The sequence below is a fragment of the Sycon ciliatum genome, chromosome 1 (genome assembly GCF_964019385.1).
Source record: "Sycon ciliatum chromosome 1, ocSycCili1.1, whole genome shotgun sequence".
Classification (NCBI taxonomy): domain Eukaryota; kingdom Metazoa; phylum Porifera; class Calcarea; order Leucosolenida; family Sycettidae; genus Sycon; species Sycon ciliatum.
In genome coordinates, this window is record NC_088643.1 from 8,420,109 (window position 1) to 8,442,644 (window position 22,536).

General features: G+C 47.7%; 3 protein-coding genes across 4 annotated transcripts in view; 2 read left to right on the top strand and 1 right to left on the bottom strand.

Moving 5' to 3' along the window:
- Positions 1-892, top strand: part of LOC135808598 (uncharacterized) — a 181,370-nt gene extending 180,478 nt beyond the window's left edge. The window contains exon 166 of the mRNA XM_065321850.1: positions 373-892. Coding sequence (XP_065177922.1) covers positions 373-387 — 15 coding nt within the window. The 3' untranslated portion in view covers positions 388-892. The remainder of the gene's footprint in view (positions 1-372) is intronic.
- Positions 460-8,055, bottom strand: LOC135811927 (rRNA N6-adenosine-methyltransferase ZCCHC4-like). 2 transcript variants are annotated; one of them, XM_065325205.1, is made up of 12 exons: positions 7,886-8,055; positions 6,447-6,832; positions 5,773-5,864; positions 5,512-5,602; positions 5,129-5,339; positions 4,616-4,770; positions 4,303-4,433; positions 3,755-3,830; positions 3,230-3,281; positions 2,772-2,829; positions 2,172-2,285; positions 460-1,482 (listed from the first exon to the last, which is right to left on the bottom strand). In XM_065325205.1, the coding sequence occupies exons 1-12, from the start codon at positions 7,956-7,958 to the stop codon at positions 1,446-1,448; spliced, it is 1,476 nt and encodes a 491-aa protein (XP_065181277.1). In that variant the 5' UTR covers positions 7,959-8,055; the 3' UTR covers positions 460-1,445. The 2 variants fall into 2 exon arrangements, with proteins under 2 accessions (XP_065181277.1, XP_065181270.1); XM_065325198.1 differs by having other exon boundaries at positions 460-1,485.
- A 170-nt stretch (positions 8,056-8,225) lies between these two features.
- Positions 8,226-22,536, top strand: part of LOC135811941 (nonsense-mediated mRNA decay factor SMG8-like) — a 38,753-nt gene continuing 24,442 nt past the window's right edge. Inside the window, exons 1-14 of the mRNA XM_065325213.1 lie at positions 8,226-8,650; positions 9,067-9,178; positions 9,742-9,828; positions 10,259-10,381; positions 10,707-10,790; positions 15,442-15,509; positions 15,843-15,963; positions 17,190-17,300; positions 17,916-18,004; positions 20,069-20,199; positions 20,669-20,913; positions 21,279-21,377; positions 21,760-21,896; positions 22,347-22,434. Coding sequence (XP_065181285.1) covers positions 8,592-8,650; positions 9,067-9,178; positions 9,742-9,828; positions 10,259-10,381; positions 10,707-10,790; positions 15,442-15,509; positions 15,843-15,963; positions 17,190-17,300; positions 17,916-18,004; positions 20,069-20,199; positions 20,669-20,913; positions 21,279-21,377; positions 21,760-21,896; positions 22,347-22,434 — 1,554 coding nt within the window. The 5' untranslated portion in view covers positions 8,226-8,591. The remainder of the gene's footprint in view (positions 8,651-9,066; positions 9,179-9,741; positions 9,829-10,258; positions 10,382-10,706; positions 10,791-15,441; positions 15,510-15,842; positions 15,964-17,189; positions 17,301-17,915; positions 18,005-20,068; positions 20,200-20,668; positions 20,914-21,278; positions 21,378-21,759; positions 21,897-22,346; positions 22,435-22,536) is intronic.

The following is a 22,536-nucleotide window of genomic DNA, read 5'->3' on the forward strand; positions in this document are numbered from 1 at the left end:
AGGCACAACGTACCAGCGAATCCCAACATATAACGAGCTGAGACGCTAAACACGCTGAACTCATTTAGGATTTTCAGGGAAACCCGAGGCCTTTCATTTTTTTCTGATGTGAAAAATGTCTCTTTTACAGGCAATGGGACACAGTTCTATTCAGTACCTATTCAGCGTGCAGACCTCATCCAAGTATTCAAACACATGTTTGGTCATACGAACATCTGCACACATGTGCAGAATGGTCAGCAGATAGACATTCTCATTTTAGAAAGCTGACGCTCAGTGAGCTTTGCATGTCAGCTCTTCCCGTGTAGTCCTGCAGAGTGACTCCAATTAAGTTCTTAATGGACTGGGTTTGTGTTCGTTTTATGTGCACAGGCAAACGTCAGCTGATCCCGAAGAGTCACAGAACAACTGATCCGGCAGATATAGCTACAAGCATACACATTGAGACACCACCATGCATTCTGTTCTGTTTTTTCTCTCTCAAAGACTAGCAATGTGTGTACACAGATCACACCGCCACAGAGCAATGAATAACTTGCTGTAGGATTCTTCGAACAGCCAAGCACTCTGCTAGTTTGTTACAATTTCCTGTAGGGATTAGAGAATGTTTGTTGCCCTGCGTACCCTGATCGCTATAATAATATATCAATACGCTTCCTGGTGAAGATTAGGAACATTATTCAATGTCACATTAGGAGACTTCTAGTGCTCATTTCTCAGAAAAGACAATTTACGAGCAATAGAATGCTGTCATTGCGCTAGAGTACTACTAGGATTAGCAGTTTGTATTTACTAGCACTTTCTTCTTAGCATCTGTAGCATGGTAAATAGCCACATACCGAAATGTGTTGTCTACTTTTAAAACTGCAAGACAAGATACCATTCATTCACAGTCCCAAGCTGCTATTCACTGCTTAGTGATTGCGATAAGACATGGGGCTCGGGCGAGGCTGAAAGGAGAGACTGACTAGTAGCTTAATTAACTCGTCAGCTTCAGGCGAGAGCCATGAGCCGAGTACAAAGAGCGCTGGCATGACTGAATAGCAGATATACCTGAAGTATACTGGCAGAAGCCATGTTTGTCCGCATGGCGACAATGAAGCAGAGGCATTGGTACAACGCAAAGCCCACAGCAGAGTGCCAGCTCTGTGAGGCTGTCCCAAAATGACCATAGCACTCTACCAGTGTGACATCACGGCAGGAACGCCTGCTCAACGCATAGTGTTAGCTCATAGTGTGCCGCAATGTCATTGAACAAGTGGCTTTCTATGATCACTTGTAACACGTTGTTGCACTTGCTGACCTTACAGAAATGATCAGCATTGAGTCAAGGGGTTGGTGTCCCATTGCTCGACTAAGTACGGGGTGCAGATCCGGTCGTGAGCCTCATGATGCTGCTGGTCCTCAACTCACAGCGATAGATTCCAAAGCATGAACATAACATGTCAGCGTTTTGATTTCTTGACTCTCTTTGCGCTGGGTCTGCTGAGAACATCAGACAAACAGAAAAGAACACAAGCAAGCTGTCAGTAGGCATTATCTACTGCCAAGTGTAACAGAACTTCCCAGAGTGTGCGCCTCCAGATAATCATCTGTCACTCAACCGTGTATCTCGAATGTATGCGTAAAGCTGGTTACATGATTGTAGAGAAAGGCGTAACTCTGCAAATTAGCCGTGGTAGCTACCCATCAGAATGACTGCTAAGGAAACTCTCATGCCCGTCTCCGATATTCTCTTCAGCATGGTAGCAGTGTACATCTTTTAACGAAGGGTTTCTCCGCGGGCTGGATGCAGCGAATGGGATTTTCGGTCTTTGACCACTTTGTGGTGGGTCTGATCTACTCGCTTGAAGCCTTCCCACCGCTGTAGGAGCTGCATCTGCGCCTTGATCCTAGAGGGTGGTGACGTTCCTGCAGATGCGGAAAACTCGACTCCCAGCCAAGTCTCGCGCGAACCGTGAATGTTTTTCTCCACGGGCAGCATTATGCACTGCTTGTGTTCAGCCACGACTGTGTGTTAGTAAGGTCCGTCTTAGAGAATCTCTATTATGGACACGTGACAAGTCATCAGAGGCAATCATTATCTGATACTGATTGCCTCTGGTGCTTCTGAATACAAGCATGCTTCCCATATGGGAATAGCGGGAGGATAACAGTTGATGAGAACAAACCTTGACTGCGTGTCAGCGTCAGGACAGTGGCGACGCTTGTGTCCAGTCTTGCCGCAACGATGACATGCCGGCATTGCGGTGGCAGCGGAACCTTCTTCCGAGTCTGCGACACCTCTAGAAGGCACACGAAAGAGACGTGAAGAGAATCCTAACTACAAGAGAATTTGCCCATTGTAGAAGTCATACTATTGACACAACAATGAATGGGCCACACTCAGCAGCTGCACCGCCTTATTGCCAAGGCTCGCAAAAATGTGCTAACGTTTTGCTTGTTGCCCTCATGACAATTGCAACAGTTGAATTGCATGTTCCGAGACTTGTTTTATAGGAAGCAGTGCACCTGGGTGTTGGCAGTAATACCAGCATTTGGGTTGGTATGGCGGAGCTGCGTGAACTGTCGGTTAGACTTTCAAAGCATGGGGAGTAACGGCATAGCCGTCTACATGTACAACAGCCCAGCGTAGTTTAGTGGACAGTCAAACAGAAACATTAGGTAGGCACAGACCTTGCAAACAAAGACAAAACACCTACAAGTGCAGTGTACAACAAGTGTAAATGCAGATAGTCATCAGTGAAATCAGAGGGCACACAAGCTCTTACCCTGTACAGTCGTGTTGCGCAGGCAAGCACTGCTTGCAGGTGACACAGTGGACGCGACCTAAACGTCAGGATAAGGAAGATACCAGCCGAGCACACAACACAATCAAAATCAAAACCCAGCGTAGTTTAGTGGACAGTCAAACAGAAACACTAGGTAGGCACAGACCTTGCAAACAAAGACAAAACACCAACATGTGCATGTGCAGTGGAACCACCTAGAACATACTCTGATAGGACGTCTGTACGCTTCCGGTACGGACATAGTCCAGGCCAACGGTGAATTACTCCATATTGAAGTATGTTTGGATACGAAGCATACTTTCCTCTTCCTAGAATGGGGTACATCTTATCATGAGCTGAGCTCCACTGTATTATAGCAGTTGTGTGGTTGTCACGATTGTCCACTAGAGATGGGCGATGTCAGCTACAACACTCATATCCAGCTATTGCTTGCTTACCTGGTTTCACACATGCTTTGCACGCCTCACAGTGCACGTATGTGGGGCCATGCTGCAGGAGACCACACAGGAAATCAACAGAAGCAAGACATAAAGCATCAAAACGAGCTGTACACATTAAGCTACTCCGTACCCGGGCCACACCATGAACATGTTATGTGAACACAGACAAAACGGACCGAAGCACAGTAAAACAAAATTAAAAAATCACCGTGTCTGTTCCCGAGGGGACTCACGGCGGCCATTAACAACAGGTAAATCCAGTGGCAAATGCAGCGCCTAACGGTGGCTGGTACAGTGCTGACCAGTAAAATCCAAACCTGTGCCCTAACCCGAGCAACTCTTCACACATCGAACTGTGGATCTCATGTAACTGACAGCAACTCTACAAGGTCTCGGGCCAGGGACTGGATTTCACAGTCCAGCACAGCACATCAGAATAGCTCACCCAGTTCCTACAATGTATGCTCGTCATGAATAAGAATAGGGCATAGGGTCTGTGGTAGTCATCAATTATGGCAGTACCTTTGTTGTGCACGCATGGCACTTGCCGCAATGCTGGTTCTCAGCCGAAACGTACTTCTGGCATGGTTTGCAGAGCCTGCATTGTGCAAAAGCAACATACATGTATTATATATAATTTATTACATACACGCACACATGCATGAGCCGTCAGACGTACACCCACACATGCATGCAAATGCACACACACACACACAACAATCATAACACAATTACAAGTCAAGTAACTTGGCAAGAAGCATCAGCTGCACGTATGTGCAACAAACTTCATCTACTACTTCTACCGCCGAAATTGCTACTCCTCGTTCTTTCGACAACCGGTGATGCAACACTGGGCATTGAATGAGTAGATTGCATAATTTGAGAGATACACACTCACATATACATGATATTAACACAAGTCCAGAGCATGGATGTACATGTAGATGTCGGCTTTCCTGAGTACGAATGGGGTGCCAAACAAGACCAGTAAACACACACACACACACACACACACACACACACACACAGTGACACAGTGCTACAGAGATCACCATAGTGCATGCCCTTACCTGTAGCCCTCCTCGGCAGGGAACACCAACAAGCCGGCATTGATGTTGGTGAAAAGACGGACCGGCGACTTGCGCTTCTCTGCTTTCTTTTTGCCACTGCTGGTGAATATGGGATGGTTGTCGTAATCAACCTGATGGAGGATCAGCACCACAGCAATATGCTATTCATTGACAAGCTCTCAGCATAACAACAGTACAGCTCTCCCTTATCAATATGAGTAGGATCGAATGGTTTACTCGATTTAATCACTGAATCAAACGCTTTACCCATAAATCACTCATATAATTATCAGTAAAAATACGATGTGCCTACCTTGTAATCCATCATCTTCATGCTGGGCATGGTTTCCACGACTTGGCTCTCCAAGAAGTATGGAAACACCCAGATAGTGGCAAGCTGGCGTTTAGAACTGGCTGATTTGTTGAGCGTAGGTGGCGCTTCCTTTGTGCTTTCTGCTGCATCCTTACCTAGCGAATTGTGACAATAACAGAGTAGGACGGCACAAGAAAGTCCAAGGGTCAAGCAAAACCTATGATGTCACATTGCCATACAACCACAGTACATCTAGTATCTATGCAACCATAGTACCTATGCCACGTTACAGTTTAAAAATCACTACCTGGCATGAATGGAGAAGTAAGAGAAACAGTACAAACAGCACTGATGCTCTCTAACATTAGAAGAAATGACGTCAGATATTTTCACTTCCCTTTCATCCCATCCACCCGTCTAGGAAGCTCCCCCGATAAGTGTCCATTTACTTTTGGAGAATCCTTCAAATAAAGTCTGATGAATGAATGAATGAATACAAGTAGCACGACGTACAGTGTTCCAAAGCCAGGGCATACAGCCATTCGAGGCATGCCACTAGTGGCCGAGCAAGTCCTCCAAACGGCGGGTCCATTACAACAGCCACTTCCGACATCGACACTTTGCCGAGAAATTTCGTCAGACTCGCCAGACCCGTGTCACCACTGAAGAAATGGTGGTTGAACATGTTGAAGTGCTGAAGTTCCCTTGGCGAGAAGAAAGACGCCTGCAAAAGAAAAACGAAATAAATAAAATTCATTGCAAATCAAATGCGAGTTTGCGATGATGGCAGTGCATCCTGGAAATACTTTTTTTGGCCCTCAGTTCACCAAACACAATCGAAGACACCATGTTATTGGACGCCATAGAAATATTCTGGCAGCAGGCATTGTACTCACAAATCGCCGGTCCCAATCCAGCAAGAAACTAGACATGGAGCTGAGAGGAGCTTGCTTGGAGAAGCGAGCAGATGTGATCGCCTCATGAATGCTGCAATAAAGGAGAAAGCGTGAAACATGATAGAGCAGGAACATATTAGGATGAACTCAGCTCGTGTGAATATTGGAACGCACATGCAGCTCAAAGTACATGAAAACTGTGTTGTCCACCAAGTGCAAAAGAATACATCATGTTCATTACCGCAATATCGCAGTACTTACCGAGGCGCACCGATGCAGACAACATGGCGGATGCCTTGGCCGTGAAGCTGACCAAGGATGCAGCTAACTGCCTTTCCGGCGAATAGGTATTGCTGCGCATCATGGGCACAAAGACAAAATACACGGACGGACTACATCAAGCCAAGCACAAATCACTCAACACGATACAATTTAGCAGAGAAAAAAGTGCAGAAGATTTCCATCGCAAGTACGTCAATGTACCCCAGGTTCCATGGTTTCACGCAGACACTGACACTGACACTGTCATAAACTTGAGCTTCATGTCATTTCAAGGATAACTTCCAATTTGAAGTAATAGTGCATGGAATGTACTGACTGCACCCCAAAACTTTGCGAAGCAAGAAAGCAGTAAGTGAAGCCGCTACCTTCATACTCCAGTATGTATCACATCTGCAGCTGCCCTTGCTCAGATGGCTACCGAAAAGGGAACACATTAGCCTATTGAGTGGTCTCAGATCTTTGTCACGAGACAAAATATAGAAAGTGATCACGGCATGTGGACAGTGGAACCAACATGGCTGACATCATGTGACCCATAGATGCAGGAGTTGAGTGGAGTAGGAACCAACATGGCTGCCCCGTATGGTCATGAGATAGATGTGCAACAGCTCTATACGATAATCCTAACCATTGAAATCAAACCCCTAACTTACAGCATTGCTTTTAGAATCGTCCAATGCGGGTAGAAACTTAGTCGGACGAAGGAGATCTGCAGGTGGCAAGCTCTCCACGACAGTGTGTCCCTTGTGAGCCGGGTCCTTCTTCTGTGGGACCGTGCATGCACAGTTGGCGCACACCGATGCCATCTTGGTGGGCTTCTCCAGTGCAGCTTTCACGCCACTGTAGAGGGTGGAGTGTGGAACCTCTGCGGTGCGCGACGCCTGGTAGATTTCCATGCGCATCGCTCGCTTTGCGGAGCTTTCCTTTTCATCTGCCCATTGGAAGAAGGAGCAGCCGCTACGCTTGCGATGGGCCGAGCATGCAAAGAAGCGCCTTGCTTCTCGCTCCTGATAGAACCGTTCAAACAGTAGCGTCGGTCCTATTAGGATACAGAGCCAAAGCAGAAGATAGTAACCATGGTAACATAGTATGAAAACAGTAGATAGTGACATCAAGAGTACATGAAAGCCAGAGTGTGCAGCTTGGGGGCCTTTTCTGCTATGGGTGTCTGTCACGGCGGAATTCCGTGATTACATCATATTTGGCGCGGATCTGAAGCGGGAAATGGCGTAGTGCGTACAACTGAGCTGCAGTTGTGCAGAAAGAGACCTGCTTGAATCCTGCTTGTACGCACCACATCACTAAAATGATGTAATCACGGAATTCCGCCGTGACAGCAACCCATCCGAGCTGCAAACTCTGGTTTTCATGTACTCTTGGTGACATTCTAATTTCTATGAAAACAGGAGATCAGATGGTGAGCCAAGGAAAAAATTGGAACATGGAAAAATGTGGGCACAAGTTATGCGATTTTTAATTTTGTGCTAGATTGTGCACGTCTGACTGTTCAAAATCTGGTTTAGCTGGTGGACTCGATCGCATAACTTGTGCCCACATTTTTCAATGTTACAAAACAGGAGATGTAGCTAGATTCCAGGGAAACAGATCCATCCACTTCATTCTATGAACAGCTAGCCATGCTTCAAAGTAAAACTAATATGTCCATTGATATCGCAACCAAGAGGACAAACTGGGCGGAACCATTCTTTTATCTCTCACACGCTCGTTACTATTGCAACACTGGTCTCAAGCGAAGGTCCTTGGTTCGAGTCCTGGTGGTGATAGTCAATCTTTTCTTCAGACTTTTCCCATTTGCATCTTTCCCTCAAACCAGTGAATACTATTGTAGTATGATAGAGCCTGTACAAAATACACACTGCACATATACTTGAAAAACAATAAAGAATATTATAATCTGCCAGCCAAATAATCACTACTAAGTATTTAAACTACAGCGGAATACATGTACACAACTGTTCGTTGGGCCTGGGAGACAGCATGCACTGCCAGGCGAAACGCAACTAAGTTTTAGTCCTTGAATATCTCGAGTTCTGTCATTGTTGGTTTCAAGAAAGAAAAGACTCCAACCCACCGTGCGGACACCAAGGCGCATCGTCCAGAGCGTCTACAAACACCTCAACACCAAGTCCAGAAGATCCTGCCATCGTCAGAAACCGTGGAACACTACCAACAGCACAGAAGATGTTTGAAGAGAAATTTCTCCGTTCTCAATGTTTTCATTTCAAACACGACAGATGAAAGGAAAATTAATTGATCATTTCGAATGCACTCATATCATGCATCATGCATGCCCGAAAAGGCAATGCACAGTCGAGTCAGTCCACGTGGGAATGGCAACAGTTTGTGAGGGAGTTCCCCCTTTTCATGACTGTTCCAGCGTGGGGCCGTGGCACGATATCACTATAAAAGTGGTTGAGTTTTGATTTTTGAAGTTTCATAATTGTTTTGTTCAAGGGATATTGCTTTCACAGGCAGTCAAGTCCTTCTGTTTCTTTGTTACATGTGTGTGGAATCTAATTACTTACCGGCCTGTTGTCCTAGTCTGAAGGTGCTACAGTAATCCTTTTTTCCGTTGGGTCCTAGTTGACTACCGAGGTCGTACTATTACTAATTGTCGGCGACACAGTGTCTGTATATGTTTTGGTGGAGCTTGCCATTACCACGCAACGCATAGTTGCTATCTCAGTATCTGGGCTGTCCTCCGCCGGTTCCCCTATAGGCTATAACCGTACTTTGACCGAGAAACTCAACTATGTCGTAGTTGTGGCGTTTTGTGGATGAGAAAGATGCCTGCAGATTCGTTCACTATACCCCCGAGGAAGCAGGACAAAGAAAGGTAGAATTTGCATCCACCCACTCAAACCTATTACTAATACATGGTTTGTGTCGAAGGAGGCTACAGATGCCTTGCGATAATTCGTTAGTATTCACTGTTAGAAATATCCAGTACGTCCACAAAGAGACGATATGGAGTGGTGACTGTGCTTTTCCCTCTTTAGCAGGCCTTTCTTGAAAAAGCATAATTTCTAATTTTCCACATTCAAGACTTAGTGTTCTCATGCATGCGTGGAAATGTGTGTCACTGTGCGTATTATGTGTATGGGTGTGTGTGTGTTTGTTCGTATGTACACTCGTGTGCATATGTGTGCATGTGGTGCATGGTATGACATTGTGTGTGTGTGTGTGTGTGTGTATGTGTGTTTCGTGTCTGTCTCTCTATCTCTACGTTTGTCGTCCTTCGTAACTCGGCAGAGAATGGCCACAAGATCCGGTCTGTGTTGTCGGCATCATTGGCAAGTCTGGGGTTGGCTCGGCGGACAAGGCTTCACTGAGTAACCTGACTTTAGAGAAGCTGGTTTTTCCTGTGAGTTGCCCAGGGGCCACTTGCTGTTGTCTTTGCTCAACCATATTGAGTGTGTGACCAGTAGAATAGCTTGAAGATTCACCCTTTCTTCCCGAGTATGCCGCACTTTAAATACTCGTGATACACCAAAAAAGTCAGTGTGATTTCTGCTACGATGGTCAAATGAACCGTGAAATAGAGGGTACGAGTAGAGGTCTGTATTATCGTCACTTGAAGTCAACGTTTTAGAACAAACTGCCACTTATGCAGCGCGTGTGCACGAGCTTGTATGTGTCACTGCGCGTTCTGGTATCGATATTTAAATGGGCTGAAGTTGATGGATTGCTGGACCAGTTTTGTTCTGGACTGCCATTGATTGGTGCTTCGTACATGGGCGCCTCCCAGGAACTTGATGTGCCAGATGTCATTTAAATTATTACGGGGTGCAACAGAGCTCTCGGCCATTGAAGAAAATGTTGATTATCACCTCCACCACTACACTGTGCAGTGTAATGGTGGAGGTGATAATCAACATTTTAGATGTCATTCAATCTCTTTCTTTATTCATCGCTGTGATTGTTTAGGTGCAGTATCAGTCGCACAACTCTGTGCTGAGAAAGCTCAGGAACATCTCATCTGCGTCGGCTCTGCCAGATGAGGAAGACCGCGATGTAAGCTAATCGCACTGCTGTCACAGTGCGGTATGACCTTTTCGGGTTGTTCACATGCTTGTGCGCGCGCGCGTGTGTGTGTGGGGGGGGGGGGGCAGGCATGCACTCGTGCTCACTCACTTGCTGGTAGAGGTTATCCAGGTGACGTGAGATTGTGGATGTACCATCTTATGTACCTATTTATCTCCATATTTGGGCCATTTACCACCCTTTCCCCGTTCTTCGCCACCTTTTCCCAGAGGGGGGGGGGGGGGGGGTCTCAAAAGTAAGCCAGAGTGAAGCGTAGGACTGTGGTCAACTGTGGCGTGTTCTCGTCTCGCCAAAAAGGCTTTCCCGTGAGTGTGAACGTACCATTAAAGATCAAGGAAGAAAGCTGCAAAAAGCCCCAGAGCTTCCCGTAACATTTTTTTTAAATTTATTGTTGTTTCAGGTTTCCTTCTCTGGGTATTACGATGCCGAGCAGCAGATTCTTTACTTGCAGCTGCTGTCCATGCATGATGCTACACAGCTTTCCAAGATTTGCCAGCGCGTGCAGCGCACTCTCTCGCAATCGGTAAGCCTAGGGATTCTTGCTCGTCGTATTCTACTTCGGATAGCTCGCTTTTATGTGTATGGGAGCGGGGTATGAGATGCATAGACACCGTGCTGCAACAAAGTAGGACAGGAAGACGATATGAACGAGTATTACCTACAATTTAGTAACATTATCTCTGCCTCCTCTCTCTCTCTCTCTCTCTCTCTCTCTCTCTCTCTCTCTCTCTCTCTCTCCCTCTCTGTCTCTCTCTCTCTCTCTGTCTCTCTCTCTCTCTCTCTCTCTCTCTCTCTCTCTCTCTCTCTCTCTCTCTCTCTCTCTCTCTCTCTTCCTTCTCACTGTGCAGGCATGGCACGATGCCTGGCGGAATCAGGAGAACAAGTACTGCAATGCGCTGCTCTTTCTCTTCTGCACCTGCCATGTCATAATGGTGAGTGTATGGTGCAAGTAACGAGACAAACTTGACACGTTCCATCTTTTGCACACTGGCTGTGATGTTGCTAATATTATTTTTGGGCTGTTGTGACAAAATTACGGCCAGCAGAGGACCATTATATTTAGTAACTTTAATTTTTACTATGTATATGGCAAAATGATGATGCCGACTATGACGATGGTAAACGAACTAAGGAAATTAGGGAACCATAGCATGAAGACTAGAACCAAACTGAAAAAGGACGAGTAATAAGAACGACTGAGTGCCCATTCACTACATCCCACATGCTCTTATCACAATGCTGACGGCCACAATGTAGAGTAAGACGAAGACAGTTTGTGCTGTTCACCTCATGGAAGAACACGGGCAGTTTCACAACCCAACAGAATCTAGAAGTGTGTGTGTGTGTGTGTGTGTGTGTGTGTGTGTGTGTGTGTGTGTGTGTGTGTGTGTGTGTGTGTGTGTGTGTGTGTGTGTGTGTGTGAGTTATTGTATTAGTTGGAGTAGGAAGCACTTTTTTTTAGCTCTGCTGGTTCACAAGTTTGCTTAGCATAATATATCCCCAGGGGTGGCCTAGGGCCACCCCTGGCTAGGTTGTGGGTATGGTGCGTGGAGACCTGGGAAGCAATGACGGGGCAACGCCTGATGTTGCCACTTGCAACCCGCCACGTACCCACAACACCTGCGACGGTTTTGCAAACCTCCAGGTAGACCCCCTTGCACGAAGTAGGAGACGGAGAAACGAAGCGTTTGTGTTGAAGTTTTGTACCTGGAACGTCAACAGCTTAGTGGAGAATGATGGAAGCATCGAGACAGCTCGTCACGAAAGAAGCTTGCCCGTCGCGGAAGACAGAAAAATTCAAATTGTTCTTCACCAAATTCAAAATTTGAATTTCTCAGTCGCAGGTCTTCAGGAGACGAAATGGTTCGGCGATCACGAGTATTTGATCAGTGGAGCGTCTGTTCTAAATGCAGGACGCCCCGTCCCAACAGAGCGAGGAATGCCCGCATATCGCGGCGAGGGAGTTGCAATCGTTCTTTTAGGTTTGGCCCAACGAGCGTGGAAAAACGGCGGGTGTCAGTGGCGAGCTGTCAGCTCGCGAGTTGTTGTGGCGAAACTGTTGTTTGGCGATCAGTGGCTGCATGTCATTTCCTGCTACGCTCCAACGTTCGCGAGGCCTCGCCATGAAAAGGAGAAATTTTATGGCGAACTTCGTGATTGTCTGTTATCAAGAGTCCATAACCCCCCAGAGTGTGCAACTCCAGGTTGGGGTCTGGCGCAACGAAATCCAAACATTGCGTCATCCGGTCCCCGGGCAAGCATGGGCGGATGGGGCCATATCCCCATGGCATGTGCATATCTGGTACATCCGGCGGGGGTTTCAAGTTGAAGGTTGCTTTGAAGCAAGCCACGGAAGTGTCACGTAAAACGTTTGCTGCACGGGCTATGCAGTGTCAGCAGAACGGCTTTGATTTCACAGTCACAGAATTTTTTTATTTGAAGAGAGTTTCTCTGCTCGTTGTCTGAAAAGCTTGTATTGGGAGAGTTCGTGACTCCGGGATAGCAAGAATAGGCATGGATATAGATTTACAAGATTTGATCGAAATAGCTCTTGGCACACGGCATGAAGACCCGATCGATTTCGAAGTAGATGTGCTTCAACCTGCAGTGAATGTTCCTGCTGGGTTCACAACCAGACGGTTCAAATTGACGGGTGTTCCATTGCATGTGAGAAGCACAGACTTCGAGCAATAAATCTCTATCCAGGTGCTGGAAGAATTAACAATTTCCAACACTCGACAATCGAGAGAAGAAAATGAGGAGCCCAGATCGAACAAAAACTGACGAATATCGTCCACAGAGACACTGCACTCCGGCGACAATGGGGAGCGCTTTGCTTTAGGTTCAACAGTGGCCATTGTTCATCTCTTATCGGAGAGACACTCAAAAGAGAAAACTGTTCGACAACTCTAAGATAATTCTTTGTGTACTTGAGCCTTTCCAGGCGTGTTACGTACAATACCTGACCGTGGATTCGTAAAGAAAGACCCCAAATTGGGCAAACGGGCGAAGTAGGTCCGGGCCAAACTTCCCATTTCGTCATAGCTACTCACTACATGACGTATGAAGTTTGGATTTCGTTGCGGCACTGATTTGTGCTGAGAAGGATCACGAGTTGCACACTCTGGGGGGTTATGGACTCTTGCTGTTATCCATCCCGGAGCGTGATTTGTACGTCGTACTTGGTGACTCCAACGCCCGTGTTGGCAGCAGCCCAGGTCATGAAGAGGACGCATGGAGGCAAGTGCGTGGTCCTTATGGCGTTGGTACCATGAATGAAGCTGGTGAGGAACTGTTGAGCTTTCTATCCATGTTCAACTCTCGACTCTGTAATACGTACTTCAAGAAAAAGGACATTCATAAAGTTACCTGGCAGCACCCACGTTCACAGCACTGGCACTGTATTGATTATGTGATCACCCGGCAGCGGGATTTTCAGCGCTGTGCAGATTGCCGTGTGTACCGGTCTGCTGAGTGTGGGACCGATCACAAACTTGTTGGGCTAACGTTGTCACTTGGTTGCCGCCGCCGTTTCTACCCGCCAAAGAGCAAGGCCCCTGATCGCCGCCGCTTTGATGTATCCCAGCTCGGACCTGCTGACCCAACTGCATCAGAGGATGATGATTTAGTAAGGCAAGCAACTGTGGCGGAGTGGTACCATACCTCATCCGACTGTTTGCAAGACGCTGCACCAGGGACCTCAGTTCAGGATCAATGGATTTCACTACGGGACGCCACAGTTAAAGCAGCTACCTCTGTCCTAGGCAAGAGTCGCCGTCGTCAGCCAGATTGGTTCTCAGCCAGTTCTGCCACTCTCGAGCCTCTCCTTGCACATCGTAACACTCTATTCCAGAAATCTTTAGCAGATCCATCACCTCTGGTCCGGCGAGAGTTTGTCCGCGCGCGCTCAGCTGCAAGGGATGCTGTACGCAGTGCTAAGGAGGACTGGTTCCGTAAGACTGCGTCTGATGCCGAATCTAGGCATCAGACTGAAGGCTTCCCAGTGTGCAACGGATTGCGCCAAGGGTGTACAATGGCACCAGTCCTTTTCAACTTGTTTGCTGGTGCAGTGATGGAACGTTGGTGCGCACGCGTCCAAGAGCGTGGAGTGTCTGGTTTTCCACTCCGTACCTGTGCCGATGGTCAGCTTTTCAAGAGATCTAAGCGTGGTAATGATATGGTCATCACAGATGGTGAGTTTGCTGATGATGCAGCCTTGTTTGCACCCAGCCACTCGGATGCTCAGCGTATGCTTGAGATATTTGCGGAGGTCAGTGGAGCATTCGGGCTGTCTCTCAACATGGCAAAGACAGTGTTCATGGCTGTTGGGCATCAGATCAACGACAGTGACCGTACCCCGCTAAGCGTACAAGGCAACGCCATCCAGCATGTCAGCCAGTTTACATATCTCGGCTCAGTGGTAACACCAGACGGACGATGCCACACCGATGTGTCCAACCGCATAGCTGCTGCATCTAAGGCCTTTGGCAGCCTCTACTCGTCAGTTTTTCGGAACACTTCACTAACATCCAAGACAAAACAACACACGTACACATGCTGTGTGTTGTCAGTGCTGTTGTACGGGGCTGAGAACTGGACACTGTTGCGTGCCGACATACGTCGCCTTGAACAATTCCACAACCGCTGCGTTCGTGTCATTCTCGGCATCTCGCGTTCCAAACAGTGGGAGAACCACCTGTCATCCGCCTCGCTGCATAGAATGTGCGCTACAGAGCCAGTTGCTGACATGGTTGCCCGTCGACGGCTGCAGTGGCTTGGCCACATTGCCAGGATGGACGGCCACCGGCTTCTAAAGGCAGTTTTGTTCTCGTGGCTCCATACTCCACGCCCTGCTCATGGCCCCAGGCGTCGATGGCGTGATGTGGTACGCGATGACCTCAAGGCGTTCGGTCTATACACCGGTTGGTACGACCTCGCAGCTGAACGTGGCGAGTGGATCCAGTCCATCTCGGATGCTATTGTTGCACGGCGTTTACGCCTTGAAACAACAGCCAAGTCAGTGTGTTGTGCGATCTGTGAGCGACTCTTCGCCAGTGAAAGCGGACTTCGGCGGCACAAATGCAGGGAAGAGCGACTGAAGCCGATCCATGAACAGGCCGGTGCTGTGTTGTGCGAAACGTGCCATCGTTGGTTTGCTAGCCGAGGTGGATTTGCTGTGCACAGCTGCTCTCCCAGTCTTGGTGACGCTCCAGTTCCAGAGATTGTTGCACCTCGCCCACCTGATTGCAGCCAATGTCATTATCACTGCCACACCTGTGACCGCTGTTTCCGGAGCAAAGCTGGGCACCACCGGCACAACTGCAACCGCAGAACATGCAGCTCTGGCTCCGAGCGCCGCACCATCCCATGCCCGACCTGCTCTCGGAAGTTCACACGTCTCCAGTACCTGGCTCAACACAAATGCAAGAAGTAACTCTGCCCTCCTTGCCTCTCTGAGGCACTGCATCACCTTTAGGTGGCAGTTTCAAGGTTTCAAGGTTCAAGGTGTGTGTGTGTGTGTGTGTGTGTGCATGTGCATTTGTGTGTGCGCGTGTGTGTGTTTGTGTTTGTGTTTGCCTGCAGGTGACTCACCCAACCGATCAATTTGACCCTACTTATGTCCACATGTTTGAATCTCTGGCCAATATCAGGTAGGCATTCTTTCTCTTTCACTAAGTGAACACATGCATAGAAACACTGAAGGCTATCGAAAAAGAAATTGAAATCCAATTTGGAATTGTTTTGTGTGCCACGGGAAAACGAAATATTTAGTGAAATCAGTTTTGATGTTTGACGTATTGCATATCGTTGCCGTATCCTTCAAGCACTTTACTGGCCGTGTTTGTTTGTCCTGGTGCATGGCTGAGTGCATGGATTGATGTGCTCCTACCCTTTGTGCCAATGTCCGTTTGCATGTCCACATGACGTATGACTACGATTTGAATAAGTGTGAGGTGTTTTTTTTCGGAATACTTTGATGTTAGGGAGAGTGTTGAGCGTAGCCTGACACAATACTTGGAAGACTCGCTGGACGAGGCCGTGTGTGGCCTATGGCTGGCCAGTGGGCGCTGTGCGTTGCCAAGGCTACTGTTCGTGCTGAAGCAAGTGAGTGGTTTAGTTTCTGGCATGGCAACTTTTAAAAATTCTTATTTAGCCAATCCTCTGTTCTGCACTTCACGTGCTACTTGGACTAGCTTGGCTTGTGGCAATTCTTGTGCATTATGTAGTTCAGTACTGAATAGCTGGTCTGAAGATTTGTCTGATTCTTGTCGTGAGCACCTCCCAATAGGTGTATTGAGTTTACAAAAATTATCACTCCTTTGTTCTATTTCCCCCAGGGAAATCCCTGTAGAAAATAGGATTATTTACCCTTGCTTGCGGCCGATCCTACCACGATTCTAACTCGGTTTTCCAAAGTTTGACTGGCCATAATTTTACGTGAATTTAGAAAATGTTTACCGTAAGACCGCGCATAAAAGGCAAGGCTTATTCTCGCGCAAGCCGATATGAGGGTTAGGCTGTTGTTGAAAACAGGCACTACCTATGTCCATGAGAAACTCCAGGCTTATACATGCATTGGTGATTGTCCATCTGGAAAATCAGGCTTGTATACAGTCAGACCTCGTATAACCGCACACATCCGTTTTCCACAAAAAAATATCCTGATAGGCGAGGGAACCAGATAATCGAACACACATACTGTATGTGTGCATGGCATATGCTGTAAATCGGTAACCAGTGATTTTCTTCCGGATGGCGAGGGATCCAGATCGAAGAGGACCGGGTAAACGAGGTCTGACTGTACTAACGCGTACTCTTGGCGGCGCATCCAGGTGCTGTTTGAAGTGACGACCGTGTCCACATCACCCAATCCCTTTGACTCGACAGCAGCTTTCCTCATGCTGGCCCCATGAGAAACTATTGCCAGCAGCACGGTTAGTGTTACATACCTGGGAGCATGCTTATCGACTCAAGGACTATGCTGGAAGATCATGCGTGCACAGTGCTTATTCTTTGGAAAGCAGTGTATCCATGGACCTGTGGGTCGCAGCACGGCTGGAAGAATCCTTCCGCTTACAAGCACGACTTGAGCCTGGCCCTATGTTTCTCAACATTGATCTTAGACCATTCCACTATGCCTGATCTACGCCTTGATCCTTGGGGGTGGTGGCTTTCCTACGGATGCGGAAAACTCGGCCTCCAGCTGAGTCGCACACGAATCGTGATTTTTTTTTCTTCTTTTTTATCCATTGGGCCTGTGCAGCCTGGCTGGCCTTGCTCTCGCCGGTTCTCCGAGGTTGAATTGCTTTCTGTTTTCTCCGTGACTGCAGAATCGCGTTCAGTCTATGGATTCAGCGGCTTCCCGTGACAACAGTGGCAACGTGGATGCTGCAGGTCGTCTCTCTGAAAACTGGATACAGAGACAGGCGAGTCGCTATGGTGTAAGCTAATCATATGGACACGGTTACCGTATTTTGGGCAACACTGGCCGAGGCGCTTAGTAGTTTGCGAGCCCTAAAATTTCATGCGATTTTAAAAATTCTACACAAAGCCCTAAAATGACGTGGCGATTATTTCAGACAGGGGTAAAACTAGACCGGCGCGGATTCCCGAAAATACAGTATTCCTCTGCCTATCTGTGTACAATTGAGTTGAGCTTTGGCACCTGATGCAGGTCTGCACTGCTGTTCCATCACGCATTGTGTCTAGACCTTGAGAGTGAGTCCTCCATACCAACAAGCTATTCGGGGATATTGGGCAGGAAGGCATGACACAGGGGCGTCGGAAGGTAATTTAGTGTGGTCCGGTCAGCCATCTGAAGTACAATTTACTCTTGGGGGAAGGGTGGCTGAGCCGACAATTTTGGAAATTCAGAGTTCAAATCAGTGCATTTTATTGATTCACGGGGTACTTGGGGCAAAGAGTGGTACGGTCAATACTATAGTGACCGGACCGTGTCCGGCACCCCTGCATGATGTGAAGCTCTTTATCGCGTTTCTCTCTCTCTCTCTCCCACTCACTGACTGACTTGCTCTCGCTCTCGCTCACACACCCAGGCCGCATCGCCATCGAAGCGTTTTCAGCTGTTCGTAGAGGATCAAATCTACAACCTCTGCAAGAGATGCCGGACACGGCTTATGACAGGGTAAGTATCTGCTCGTACTACTTCCTCCACGTCATTAAAACTGTCGCTTCGCACATCGCTATGTTTGTAATTTGCTCGTCTTGGTCAGAGTGTCGGAATCGCTGTTTTCTGTGTTCGAACATTGGTGCGACCCTTCCTGCTCAATGTCTACTTGTTACTGAAGCCGTGGTGGTCTCGGAGCTCTCTTCCGCACACCAAACAGACTCATCGCGCTCGGCACTATTTCGCCCCAGAGCGCATACTTGTATCTTTACTCTGGAGTTCGTGCCGGCCCACATCGCTCGTGAGGGGCATTTATCACGACTGGAAGCTGCGGTATAAGAATCCTGGTATCTCTCCTGAAATCGAAATGCTGGAGTTGACGATGGCAAGAACAAAGTGTTCTCAAATTCCTAAAATGCGCTACGTGTGGCGCATGTTGCTGCAAAAGGAGCAGGTCCGAAAACATCAACGAAATCAGCGAAGCGTTTGCCAAGGAAAGAAGGTGCGGAACTGCTTCCCCTATCCCGCTGGAAGGTTGTTACAGTGTACTTGAAAAATGCTAGTTTGCTGTCATCGCCTGCCCCCTGGAGGCATGGCTCGCTTGAAAACGAAGTTTCATGACCTGAATTTGAATGCGCGTCTTTTTCATCGTCTTTTTGAATGCTGAAGGGTCTGCCTCAAACTCTGAAGACGTCGACCTTAGCTGCAAGTGCAGCGAAGCAGGGGGGGGGGGGGGGGCACAAACTAAAGCTTGGTCCGTCGACAAGGCTCTGCTTCAATTTCTAGCTGATTTCTTTGCCTTTCTAGTGGACAAAATAAAATTGAAAAAATCGCTCTGGGAAGGGGATGAAGAACTAGCACTACATATACTTGTACACGTGAACCGTGGCTTCAGCAATCAGCCGTGAAATCGGCTTATTGCGGTCTTTGAAAGCAGGCACTTTCCAAAAGCTGGTAATTACCGAAAGCAGGTGTATCCGAACACATTCATCATCACCTTCTGTCACATTCATCACATTCAGTCTGTGTTAAAGTTAAACGCTGACCAGGTGGTTGCTAAAGCTAGATGGTTGATGAAACCAGGTGGTTGCTGAAGCCAGGTGTCTACTGAAACCAGGTGGTTGCTTAAATCAGGTGGTCGCTGAAACCATGTAGTTGCTGAAACCAAGCGGTTGCTTCAAAGCCTAAAATCAGGTGGTCACTGAAACCAGGTACTGTAAATCATATTATTTTAACGACCCGCAAAGTTAACGATTTTCTGATTTTCGAAGGTTAACGGTTTGAAAAGTTAACGATTTTCTCAGACAGATGCAATAATACTAGGAATGCTCGTCAAGGACATTTGTTGTTGTCCATCACAATATACCTCGATGTCAGGACTATTACAGGAGAATAAAGAAAATGAAATTTATCCAGCGTAAGAGCGTAAAAAATTCAAATTTTTTGATCTCCTGCCGCTTCGTCAAAATTCATCTGAGAGACTTCTGAGTTGTTCGAGCCGACTGCTGAGCGTCTCTGCTATCATCTAGATCTTTAGATTGTTGAATTCCGTTGAGAATTGACTGAGTTACGATCCGTTGAACACGCGCTGCATGCCATAATGTGAAATGATCGATTTCAATCGTGCGAGGCCCAAATCATACGACTTTTGCTAACGAATTTTAAAATAACGACAAATCTTTGCTCGTTAACTCGTTAGATTTACTTGTTCGTTACATATTCATGATTTACAGTAGTTGCTGAAACATGGTGGTAGCTGAAACCAGGTGGTAGCTGAAACCAGGTGGTCACTGAAACCAGGTGGTCACTGAAGCCAAGTGGTTGCTGGAACCAGGCGGTCTGTGGACCAGGTTTCAACTGTTTGTAATGTACTCATCATGACTGGTAAAATTCTAGCCTGTTATTCTTCGGCGCCCAGGATTACTACGCCCAGGATTACTGCAGTGGATTATGTTGTGGTTTCTCTGTTGCAAATTGCAATCATAGTGTGGCTAGTATCATGAAGAACATCCTGCTGTGGGATTAATGCTTCATAGCCTGATGTTTTGGCCTATGTACTGTGTTTTGCTCCTCGCTATTCAGGGAGAATGCACTGTTCACGCTGAGTCCGCACAAATTCCTGCACGTCGTCACACCCAATGCGTCAGCATCATCCGCCAGTGCTGCGTCATCGTCGCTGGACTCGATGGCCATTCTCATGCAAGGACTGCCCAGTACGTACCCGTGTGTGTGTGTGTGTGTGTGTGTGTGTGTGTGTGTGTATGTGTGTGTGTGTGTGTGTGTGTGTGTGTGTGTGTGTGTGTGTGTGTGTGTGTGTGTGTGTGTGTGTGTGTGTGTGTTGTGTTCGTTTCTGCATTTCATGCCAATTATTGCTGATCCACATACCATGATGCTGTGTGTGTTTTGTGGTGAAATGGGAAACTACGTGTTACTATTAGGGCAGAGAGAGAGAGAGACAGACAGGCAGACAGACAGACAGACAGAGACAGGCGGACGGACGGACGGACGGATGGATGGATGGAGAGAGAGAGAGGGGGGGGGGGGGGAGGGAGACAGACAGACAGATAGACAGACAGATAGATAGATAGAGAAAGAGAAAGAGACGGAGAGTTAAATCATGATTTGTTCTTCTGAATTTGACCACCTGCACTACTCTCGATTTTGTGGCCGTCTATTTTGCAGATCAGTTGAGACGACCACAGTTGCGAGCTGCCGGTCGAGCTTCGCATGGTCATCACACATTGGAATCACGGCTGACGTCAGCATCCGGTCGACCCCCATCGCCTTCTGCCTCGGGTACCTCAACGTCGGAGCAGCGCCACAGTCCGAACTTTCACAGCAGCAGGATCTCATCGTCGGCAACATCTGCCATCCACCCGGTTGCTGGACCGTCGAAAGTGTCCGAGCGAGCATCTGATGAGACCCAGGTATGTGTGTGTACCCCATGCTGTGCCCGCAATTATAATTATGCTGATGTGGACTAACGGCATTGTGTGCGTGCTTGTGTGTGTGGAGGGGGGGGGGGGGGGATGCATGCGCCCATATGTGTACGTGGGTGTGTGCGTGCATATGTGCTTGCGCCCGTGGGTAGTTGTGGGTGTTTTGATGTTGTAATACTTGTAGACACTTTCCTTACAGAGCTGTTTCCACTTGGTTTGTTGTACTGGCATGCTTCCTTTTGCGGCACAGCACGTTTACCGTATTGCTCTTTGGAACATTCTTGCTCTGGTCCCGTTTATCCTTTCATGCTGTTAGATTTTCTTTCTCCGTTCCTCTGCTCTCCCCGTTGTAGAGTCTCCAGGGCTTTCTGATGCGGCACGTTGAAGCCATTCACCAGGGGGCTGACACAATGGTGTTCGACAAGCTGGCAGTGGGGAAGAATGACGGAGTGGTGAGCTTTCTGATGCAAGGTTGTGCTGGTCTTCACAGATGTGCGTATCTTGAACGTGTAAATTATTGTCGGGAGCAGAGTGTGTAGTTATGTGGGACTGTCCTGACTGTACATATACTGGAGGGGTTTCACGTTTTGGTCATGTGACTAAATTTGTGTAGAAAGTGATCATGGTATGTGGACAGTGCAACCAACATGGCCGACATCATGTGACCCATAGATGCTAGGATTGAGTGTGGAGTTGGAACCAACATGGCTGCCCTGTATGGTCATGTGATAAATGTGACACCACTCTATACTAGCCAGTATCGTGTAGTGCGCTTTCCTGTTTGTATGCATACCATGTTGATGGACATACTGTGTGATATCGGCGTCTTTGTAGCTGCCCAACTGTGACGACTGGTTCGCCGTGGCGTCAGTCATCTACGACTTCTTCCTGGGTGCTGACGGCATTGGCGATCAGTACGAGAAGGAGCGTGTTCGAATGCCACTGCAGCTGCAGCATCAGTTCTCAGAGAGGTCAGTGCTGTGCTGTGCTGTGCTGTGCTGTGCTGGTGTGCAGTAGAATGTTTCTGACCTCTTCCTTTGGAAATCCATATATTAGAGAGAGAGAGAGAGACAGAGAGAGAAGAGAGTTCTCGGTGAATGGGCTAAGGAGTCATCATTTTTGAAGAGGAACTGTCACCAAAACTTTGCTTTGTTTTAGTTTTTGACTCTTTTGGCTCCTGATCATGATGGTGTTACTGTACTTCGTTTTTCTCCGCAATGATTGGAAGTGGGTGAATTCTTGAAAAGAAGGTGCCCAGAATTGCCCCGGAGTGCATTGTGACATCACGCCGGACTCGACCTCCACTCGTACATGTCCTCGTGGCTGCATTGGAGTTTGTGAACAATTCTAAAACTGGCAAAGTCTTACTTTATGACTATAATGGTATGCCTGCGTACATGTATGTGGTGTCTGTCTGACAGTCGCTGTAGCAAAGCAGCTCCGGCAGCATTCAACGCATACAAGGAGGGTCTCCCTGACCTGTACACGACCAGCCAACACAAAGTCCAGGTCAGTACTGAACGTCGACATTTGTGTGTGTGTGTGTGTGTGTGTGTGTGTGTGTGTGTGTGTGTGTGTGTGTGTGTGTGTGTGTGTGTGTGTGTGTGTGTG